Source organism: Saccostrea echinata, unplaced genomic scaffold (assembly GCF_033153115.1).
Source record: "Saccostrea echinata isolate AGI-Se365-2 ecotype Australia unplaced genomic scaffold, CSIRO_AGI_Sech_v1 ptg000002l, whole genome shotgun sequence".
In the NCBI taxonomy this organism is placed as follows: domain Eukaryota; kingdom Metazoa; phylum Mollusca; class Bivalvia; order Ostreida; family Ostreidae; genus Saccostrea; species Saccostrea echinata.
In genome coordinates this window covers 23,195,232-23,206,153 of record NW_026889751.1, presented here as the reverse complement: position 1 = coordinate 23,206,153, position 10,922 = coordinate 23,195,232, and the positions used below count along the sequence as shown (strand labels likewise).

Here is a 10,922-nt window from a genome sequence, read left to right as displayed (position 1 = left end):
AACCTCCGAACCTGAGGCCATGAATTTCAGAATTTTGGAAGAGGCATCCTTGCTTATCATAACCATGTACTTAGTTTGTTGAAATAATATCCAGGAGCAGAGAAGAAGATTTTCAAAGAAAAATGCATTTTTCCTATATATTAGAGCCCCGCCCTTACACCAGAACCCCTGACCCTGGGGCCATGAAATTCACAATTTTGAAAGATGCAGCCTTGCTCTTCATAACTATGTACTTAGTTACTTTGTTTAATACCCAGAAGCAGAGAAGAAGACTTTAAAAGAATTAATGCATTTTCACTATATAATCAATAGAGCCCCCCCCCCCCCCCCAAACACCAGAACCCCTGACCCAGAGGCCATGAAATTCACAATTTTGGAAGGGACAGCCTTGTTCATCATACCTATATACTTAGTTTTTATAATACCCAGGAGCAGAGAAGAAGATTTTCAAAGAAATAATGTATTTTCACTATATCATGTATATAGCCTCACCCTAGCACCAGAACCCCTGACCCTGGGGCCATGAATTTCACAATTTTGGTAGAGGATTCAATGCTTATCACAACCATGCCAACAGTTTGACTTTGCTTGATGTCCCGGGAGTAAAGAAGAAGATTTTTAAAGATTGCATTAATTTTCGTGCTTTTAGCCCCACCCCTCAGGCCCCAGGGGTGCAGGGACCATGAAATTCACAATTTTTGTTCGATTTTACCCATACATGCTATATGCCAAAATTGGTTAAAATTGGTTCAGCGGTTCCAGAGAAGAAGTTGAAAATGTTTACGCACGACGACGGACAAAAACAGATAGCAACAGGTCACCTGAGTGACTCAGGTGACCTAAAAAAAACATACACTTGCAATCCACATTTAGGAAAAAAATCCACTGTTATCCAACATTTATTCGCGTGAAAGAAATATCCGCGAGTTTTGCGACCTTTTTCTTGTCGCAAATATTTCTCGTCGCGAACTATTTATTTATTTATTGTGTATTTATGTAGAATAATTCCTTAGTCGCGGAAAGTATCCGACGATAGATTTCAAACTGACAAATCAATCGCGGAAAAAAGTTGTCGCTGGACAGTATACCTCTAGAAAGTTTAACACAGAGCACTTTCAGAGAAAGTTTTATCTAAAATGGATACGTACAGTGTGTTCAATAATGAGAAAAAAAATTCATGTTTCGATTTAAATTTGAATTAGATGATATCATCACCACCGAATATGAAAATCCGGGTTAAGCATTCATATGTCAGCCAGAGGAGGATATTTAACCCAAAGAGATGAATAGATTTAACAATCCTCTGTCAGAAATTGATATAAACTTATCAAAAGTGCCATGCCAAAAACACCACATTCTGGGCAAGGGACCTACATAAAACCTGGGAAAGAGAAAGAAACCGAATTGAAGATGTAGACGTAATGAAAAAATCCAAGTTGAATAATTACCTGTCTTTTCGTCACTGAAATGAGAACCAAAAATGGTGAGATGTACCGTCCAAACACACTCTATGAAATTATCATGGCTATCTAGTATTTCTTTGACACTAGTTATTTTATCAGCTTTAATTCTGGATGACAAAGAATTCATCAAATTAGGTCAAGTATTGATGACAAGATGAAAGAAACTGCAACATCAGTATTAAGGACCTCTTAACCACAACCTGGAGTAATTCATGCTGAAAAGGAAAATTCATTGTAGGAAAAACGATTGCTTGGATCGGATTTTCCGGCTCAACTCCAAGACACACTGGTATTTTCGTTCAGGCTACATTTTGCATTGTTTGCAGGACAGGAGCATAGAAATTTCGGAAAAGGATCAAATAGTCAAGTTACATTGAAATGCTTACAAGGACAGAAAAAAATATTTGGAATACACAGAATAATTTTCTAAATGCAATTAAGGAGGGCTTAATACAAAAAACCCAAAGTCACAAGGGTGGATTGATTGATTGACTGTATGTTGTTTAACGTCCCATTCGGGAATTTTTCACTCATATAGAGACGTCACCATATACCGGTGAAGGGCTTCAAATTTTGACCTTTACTCGGCACTCAGGGCCATTGAGCAGTGAGGGATCTTTATCGTGCCAACGCCTGCCGTGATACCGGACCTCGGTTTTTAAGGTCTCATCCGAAGGACCCTCAACTTTCACTTCAAAATGCCCAGCGCATGGCGAAGGAACAGTTGCTACTCATTTTTTTTTTATCGACTTAGGTCAGTCGCGGCCGAGATTCGAACTCACGACCTCCCGATCACGGAGCGAGCGCTCTACCGACTGAGCTACCGTGAACGGTCACATGGGTGGACGAAGATGCTGGAAACCCCATGTTAATTATACGATAAAATATGTAATATATTTCATTACGTCCCAAAAATGAAAAAGTTATGCTTTCTATTTTCGTCCCAAGATATACCCCACACAGTATTATGATTTGAAGATATATTATCCATTTAAGGAAACGGTGTCTCGTGTGTATAGTCTGTGGGTTTGGATGGGTTTTATACCAATTATTCTCTTCTTGCGACTGCTGCAACTCGATTTTTTCACCTGGGAAAGATAAGCAATTGATATGAAAAACAGGCCATCGTTCGAATGCTATGTTGATCAAAGCATACCTACATGTAAAAGGAGCAACTTAATTAAAGTTGTTGACAACATTGCAGAACCCAAGAAATAATGCACATCAATATCAGAGGAAGCTACACAGGAGGTGATTCAAAATGAAAAGAAAAGTTACAAGAGTAGAGGTGTTAATGTGGAAGCAGAATGGAAAGTGTGTGAAAATTGATACCTAATTTTCTTCCTTGTTGATATATTGCTTTGTATAGCAACCTAAATAGTTGAATTTGCTTATTCTGAATTTTCCATTATCGAATTGTTTTAAGTAATCCTTGAATTTACTATAAAACAATTTATTTTTTAATTGCAGTCCGATTTTCTTATCACTACAGTCTGGTAATATATTACTTGACTGGTAATTACGTGTATTACCATCAGAGAGCTACAGGTATACTTTTAGGCTGCTAAAACAAAGGCATGACGTCGCAGCAGGTTTTATAATTTTAACACATCAGTAGTATATTTGCAATGAATGAGCAGAAATTTTGAGGGGATCAACAGGGATTCACATCTTCATGGACACTTATCTTTACTTACTATCAAAATATTCTACAGTCAACAGTCCTCCCTTTTCTGCGAGAGATCAACTCCGATGACATCATTGCCAGAGATTGCTGCGATCCTAAAATTGTTAGTAAGCGCACAAGATGATGGGTGGAGGACAATGCCGTGAGTCATAGGGTTACTTCACCCGAGTCTCCAAACATCAGCCCTATCAAAAATATCTTGGCAGCATTGAAACTTCACATACGAAGAGATCTCGGCCGCGACTGACCTAAGTCGATAAAAAATGGGTACAAATGTAGCAACTGTTCCTTCGCCATGCGCTCGGCTCTTTGAAGTGAAAGTTGCGGGTCCTTCGCATGAGACCTTACAAACCGAGGCCCTGTGTCACGGCAGGCGTTGGCATGATAAAGATCCCTCACTGCTCAATGGCCCTGAGTGCCGAGTAAAGGTCAAAATTTGAAGCCTTCATCGATATATGGTGGCGTCTCTATATGAGTGAAAAATTCTCAAATGGGACGTAAAACAATATACAATCAATCAGTCAACCACATACGAAGATGAGTGCTACCTACAAGAAGTCAAAAGGATGTCGTTAACGAGGTTCGCTCCTGAGCTTTTGAGCAGATTTTTATTTTAACCTATATTTAAAAAAATCTGCGTAATGTTTTAATTCTTACAATAAATAAAATGCCAAATAAACTATATTCAGTTAAAACTCCATGATTAAATTCCGTACCAAAAGCATTAAGTGAGGAACTATATTTTGTGGCGGAAGGTTTTTTAGAAGAAAATGATCATTTTTTTCTCTTTCGAAGTATTTGAAGTATGTTAAGTTTGGATTCCTATTTTTACATGCAGTCTGCACACAGAATTATTTTGAGCAGTGAACTGTTTTATACTGGTCCTAAATTAGATATTTAATAAACTGTCATGAATTCAATCATCATATTTGATAAATAAATCAAATATATTGTGAAAATCAAGAGAAAAAATAGCCCTAATTTAAGCTCAAAATTAGCACTATTTTAGTAATATCTAAAAATTAACATCACAGACCCCCACTTTTAACTTTCTTTTCTCAATATACAAGATACTTTTAATCATTCTTCTTAAATTCAGTGAAATGACATTACTTTTAAATGAGTTTTTTTCTTGGTAAATTTTTAATGCTAGCAAAATGAAATTTTTTGAGTGCAAAAAGGTCAAAAAATGGAACGTGCGGAGTACTTTAAAATTTTTTTTCGTTGTCAAAAATTTTAATGGGTCTATTCAAGATGAAATAAAACTGTGTTTGTTCCCATAACTTATTTGAATAAAAAATATCGGAGGAAAAACGTAAAAAATTGATTTATGTGTAAGACGTTTTTACAGTGCAAAAAGGTCAAACTAAATGCTCTGTAGCGCCAAAAGAAGCGCATTGACCCCCATTTTTTGTTTTGGTTTTTAATTAAGCTATGTGTATAAATTCTAAAAATATACTTGATAAAAAATTCTCATTACTTTTGATGTCAGGATCCAACCTCCTTAATAGAATCCTTGGGTTCTTGAAAACAGTTAACCATGGAAATGTGTAATAAATACATATATCGTCTTTAAAATTTATTCCTTATTTCATTGAATGTATCAGAAGTGTAAATGGAAACTAAGGATGAACCAGTTGATTACTTCACTCAAGTTTCAAGTAGGGATGTGCGATTTTATCGGTATACCGGTATATCGCGATTTTTTATTGCGTGATAGGTATCGTGATACGGAGACTAAAATACCGGTATTTGGTACATAACTATAAATTCCGGAAATTTGTCATTTATTTGTTCAAACTATGGAATGACAATTACAGGAAGTGTAAAAAAAATGTTGAAAACAGTTAAACAACGGCATCCAAACAAGCTTTATATTAAATTAATAAAAATTTAAAAAGTAAAGTTATGTTTTTATAGCATATTTTTAAGAAATATTTTGGAGATTCATTTGAAATTGTAGTAAAAATTGTGTGTAAAAATATCCCGATTTATCGTGATATTTGTGGGAAAAAATCGTGATATATCACGATACGAAATTTTTGCCGATACCCATCCCTAGTTTCAAGACATAAATCCTTTTGAAGATATCTGGACAGCATTGAAATTTTAAATGCGTATATGTCAAAAGGGTCTAAATACTACAATCCTTGGGTTCTTAAAACTCAATTACCATATAAATCATCATTAAATTATCGAACGTGATGGAAATTCTAATGGAAACTTTAAGGATGAACCATTGGGTCACTCCACCTGAGTCTTAAGACATGAAAACAATGTGTACATTTGTAAATACCTTCCTCACCATCGCTGATTTAGTATGTTTCTGATACTACAGCAATTGACTTTGTCAGTGATCAAGGATTAATATACATGTAATTTTAAACTTAACAAACAATGATTGACAGTGTTTCTTAAGTTCCTAAAACCACTACATTTTATATACAATATTAAAATGTGCCAAGCAATTGACAAGCATAGAATTAATTTGTTTTAATTTTCCTCTTTGAAGTGATTTTATGCACTAGACTCGATTCCCTTTAATGACAATGTAAAGCTGGTTTAACAAAAGTGATTCACCAATAAAATGTTTCAACAGTATTGCTAATTGAAAATAAATTCATGCATTTGGCCCCAGGATCATGAAACGGACTAAGACTTAAGTCAGATTTTCAACGGCCTGTAATTTGGTTATTAATTATTGAATTTATCTCTAATTTTGCATGTAACAACACTTTTTTAAAGCAGTATTGAAAAATATTCTAATTTTGGTCTGCTTGACGACTACATCTTAGTAAAAAAATGATTTTGACTTAAGCGTAAGATGTTTTATGATCACGGGGCCTAACCCATCCTGAGGTAAAAAAAAAAAAAAGCGGGGGGGGGGGGTGCAAAGTTTCATTCTTAATGTAAATCATGAAAGTAATATCGGTTTGCTCATCGTAAAATTTTCATTTTAGATCATGAACTGATGAAGTCGAACGCCTGAATTTAATATACTCATACGGACGAAAAATTTTTGATCAGAAAAGTTCACCTGAGCATTTGACTTCGGTAAGACAAAAATGCTCAATATCGTGAATTGAGAAAAGCAAGTTTTATTTAAATTTCATCATCGAAAAGGCAATTCCTATGTATTATACATGATGTTCAATACGCCAATATATAAATTGTGCGGTATGCTATTACATGATTCTATTTTCCCTTTTTGGTCGCTTTTTACTCAAACATTTCACTCAGATTTCACTGCATAAACACATTGCTCTTTTAAATGTTTGGCAGAAGTTAAATTCCAATGAGAACATCCATAATTACAACGTATTTAATTTTTGCCATATGGAAAAAAAAAATGTTCATCTTTTGATAGTAACAGTAATCATCACCATTTTCATAATTCAATATGCTAACGTATATTGCGATTGAATAATTTAATTATATATCAATTTTCAGAAAAATTCAATCTGATGTACACCTTGTAGTTCAGAGAATGCTTCCATTTTAATCCTGAGTGATCGTATTATTGTAAGAAATCTAGATTATCGATTATTACATATTCCTACAACTTAAGCGTCTGCAGAATATTTGTAATTAAGTAATCTATCATTCAATCAATCTCTCTCTCTATATATATATCTTGACGATGTTGAAAAGGGTGATAAAAAGTTTTTAAACGAAATTTCTTTCGATCAAATTGAAACCAAAAAAGAAATATCTTGTAGGCGGTAGATTAAAGCTTTTATTATTATCTTTATCTAAATCTGATATTTTATTTTTGTTTTGCATTTTCTTTATTAAACGATTAGAAAAATATTCTGTGACGATAATATTTTTGAATTCTCGGTATTGTTTGCAATTTGTGGTTGAAATTATCATAAAATTTTACCCCACCCTATAAATTTGCAACTACAAAATGAAGAAAGCAAAAATTCTGCAAAACCTTAGCTGTTAAAGATGATATTTGTGTGATTAAACTTGCAACGCAGAAAAACAATTGTTTTAAGCATAACAATTATTAACTCTTTAGTCTTCATGAATTTTAAAACATTTCCACAATTTAAGAATTTAGTTTGTGTCCTAATCAGTTTGGTCAAAACAAGCGTCTCCGCCCTTGTGGGGGATGTAATCTAGCGGAAGAGGCACGTCAGGGACCCTTCATAAGCAGACTACACTGTCATATCCCAGTAGTTATAACGACTTGTTATCGGAATGCAGACAGTTTCATTTAAACCACATTATCAGGTATAACAGGCCTTTAATAGTATATTGATCTGTTTGCATTTGAGAATAATACTGAGGTTATCTCCCATTGGACGAATTAACGTATCTCTTCGAAGAGGATAGAGGACCTCCAGGCAGACGACATACGGTATGTTTTAAATTTGTTAATGATAATTTGTAATATTAGAAATGTATTCCATTTATGTCATTGAAATTAAAATAAGTATACAGTGGCCTTTCGCAAAGTACTGCTTCAATGAGAAGAATTTTTAAAAAATACAATATGAAAAAGTGCAGTTTTAAATTTTTATATTAAATTGTTTGATGTTGCATGTCATATATGTTTTTATGTGTACGAATGCATGAAGAATTATGTTTAAAAATTGTGATCTTTTGAAACTTATAACATTTCGTAATAATACTGTTAAAAAAGGAAACAACCAGAATGATAGAAGAGTTATTAAGACAAATTCATACACTGGAATTCTTCGTTAGTATAATCATTAAATCATCGAATTTCTATCGTTATTCCCATAGTCAGTATAAGAAATTAGTACTATTAAAATGTACATTTATTTCAACCTCGTCCTTTTGTGCACATAGCTTTATTGAGAAACCGATTTACAATTATTTGATCTAATACCAATATCACACGTTGAATTTGACGCTTGATAATTATCAGAAATCAAAATCAACATGATCTCGAATAATGCTAGTTCTGTCCCCAATTCACCCATCGCTGAAACAAGATGAAGAAACTGATAAATGGACTATTCGACTTTTAGTTCACATAACACGCGGTTTGGTCTTAAATCACCCCAACAAACCGTAAATCACATTGGCTGAGAAGCCTTACCAGGTATCTCTCTTAATAATCAGCTCGATGGCGACGAAATCGCATTCATTTTGATATAATGCAGAGACCTTTATTAAACTCGCGTGATGAGATTTAATATCTATATATTAATTTCCTAATATTGAAGTAACGTGGTTTCTCCGAATTCTGTTTTGCAGAAATTTTATGAATCCATTCATCTCGGGAGATTCCCTGTCGGTTGCAACGTGAACAGATTTCATTTTCTGTACCAAAACACCATTATCTGGCTTAATGGTATCAGACTATTAATCTAGATTATGTTCGTGCACGATTTCTCTTTTCCAGATATCATAATTATAACTATTAACAACAGTCCCTACCTGCCTTAAAGCATAAATTACACTTAATGCATAAATAATACCACTGACGCAAGTTTTAATTGGTGTATATTCTAATCTATTTCATGTTTTGCAAATATCTACTCGAAAAGAAGTCGGCAACTTACGCATGTAAAAAAAGATTTTAAAAAATAATGCAACTCACAACCTTGAGATTAATCACTTAAAGCTACTTTACTATTGTTTAAAAAAAAAATAACTTTAAAAAGAGGATTGCAAAATTACTATAACTTATATATTGTTATTTCAGAAAACAGCCATGGGGGCGGAATTAATTTTGGTGCTGGCCATAATATCAGGTGTAAATGCCGTAAATTTGGACAGTATTACATCTTGTTTAGTCAGAGAATACAATTTATTTGCTCAGAAACCCCACATCACATCCCTTGGCGAGATATTAGAGTGTTCTGGTTACATCAAAGTCAATTCCTGCTGGGGACGGTGTGATTCAAGCGAGGTATACAAACTGTCATTATTTTTTCCTGATATACTCAAAAATTATTTTTCACAATGTTCTATTTGGTTGAAAAAAAATACTTAAAAGGTGCTAGTTTTATGGTAAGAAATCAATAGTGGAAATACAGAATGCTCTTTTTCTTGTAAATGTTTATGACAAGATAACTACAAAAAAATAATTTCGATCGGTTGATGAAAATAAATGTTTTAAACATTATTATTGTTACAGTGTAGTTAGAAGGCTGTGGTATTGCCAGTCAAAAATATTTTTTAAAAGTATCGGTTTTCATGCCGTGCTTGTCTCTATAGAATTTTTAACAATTACTGGTACTTCTCTGGTATATGAATTATGATAAGCAAAAATCAGTAAAGAGAAGTTCAGTATATTACGTGTACTTCAATTCATGTTGATTTATCTTTTCAAACTTTGAAAGTTTATAAATATGCAAAATGAGAAATTAAAATCAAAAATATAATGTCCGTCCTGTTATTTTAACAACTACTAATGCACCGATTGCTACTTAAATTGAGTTGTAAAATGCAGTTTTTAAAACAAGGTGCTTTATATTTGGTGTAAATACTGATGTAGTTTGATTCATGAGGTATTCCGAAGCAATCAATCTTTAAAATGTACCTAATGATGTTTAAATGAGCTAATACACGTTTAATTTCTCTTTTGAAACAGATAGCGGATTATAAAATACCATTTAAGATTAGTAACCATCCAGTGTGTACATATGCAAGAGTTCAGAAGCGGCGCGTGCGCCTTCCAAATTGTCACCCCGAACATCCGGACCCGTATTATGTCGTGTTTGACGCCTTGGCGTGTTCGTGTCGCTATTGCAATTCAAAGTACACAAGTTGTGAAACTCTTAATGGATAATCTTATCAAGGCTTAATTCTTACATCAGGAACGTCTGTCCAAACATGGAAAGAGGAACACCCCCATTGACTCACTTAGTGTGATACTACGTGCTTGATCCTACAAAACGTCATTAGAAGTGTACGAAACATGATCGTCCGTCCAAACACTTTCATTAATTCCTGACATGGGAAAAAGTTTGTATACAAATAAAGTGAATAGATGTTTTGGGTAGATTACAAACAGTGCAATCTATTTATTGACTTTTGTGTGTATTTATTGACATTTTATGCATTGATATTTGAATCTCCTATCTTAATGAATAAATTGTTCTTTGATACTGTATTCAGCTTAATTGTGTTGTTAATAAAACATTCTATTTTATGGCATTTTGGTGTGTTTTATGAGGGAAAAAAAGAAGATATTAATGAGTATAGGTGATACAAATAAATATGTCGAATACGGGATTTAAAAACAAACCCAATTACCCCAGCTTGTTAGGTTGATTGAGCCTTTCCCATTAAAATTTAATCAGTGTCTGTCAGGCCCATCATGTTTCTCAAATTGTGTTATGGCCGTTACCAAAGTTGACACCATAACTATACGTTTGGTGCTGTTAAGAAATAGCCATAATGATCACTTGAATCTATATACTACAAAGTATTTGGAAACCATGGTTTCGAGGAACGGTTGAGAGTCTACTTGCCAATCCTGGCTTCAGATATCTCGTATAATGACCTGACAAGTGTCCAACTGCCGTAAAAAGCTGTCAGAAACTTAAAGGGTCCCCAGCTTCAATAAATGCAAAACAGTGTTTTATGTTGTTTTTCCCCCCGTCAGTTCTAACTTCGTTACATTGTACTTGTTTAAAGAAAATTACTTGCAAACTACAGTAAAATAATGGACCGTTAAAATTCCTGACACTATGTAAAAGTCCATTGTAAACTTACAATTTGATGTGTTCAGCAGACAATGGAATTTTAATATGATTTTTATACATTTCTTCTTAGTGATTTTAGAA

At 33.7% G+C, this 10,922-nt stretch overlaps 1 protein-coding gene across 1 annotated transcript; it reads left to right on the top strand.

Annotated features, from left to right (window-relative positions):
• Window positions 1–8,838: 8,838 nt before the first annotated feature.
• LOC133201730 (thyrostimulin beta-5 subunit-like) lies at window positions 8,839–10,188 on the top strand. The gene is made up of 2 exons (XM_061337522.1): window positions 8,839–9,040; window positions 9,725–10,188. The coding sequence occupies exons 1-2, from the start codon at window positions 8,843–8,845 to the stop codon at window positions 9,920–9,922; spliced, it is 396 nt and encodes a 131-aa protein (XP_061193506.1). The 5' UTR covers window positions 8,839–8,842; the 3' UTR covers window positions 9,923–10,188.
• Window positions 10,189–10,922: the final 734 nt, after the last annotated feature.

Bases quoted from the DNA above. Each gene is read 5' to 3' on its own strand.
- LOC133201730 (XM_061337522.1), top strand. From the start codon at position 8,843: ATGGGGGCGGAATTAATTTTGGTGCTGGCCATAATATCAGGTGTAAAT. The intron at 9,041-9,724 runs GTATACAAACTG...CTTTTGAAACAG, and splicing joins GACGGTGTGATTCAAGCGAG to ATAGCGGATTATAAAATACC.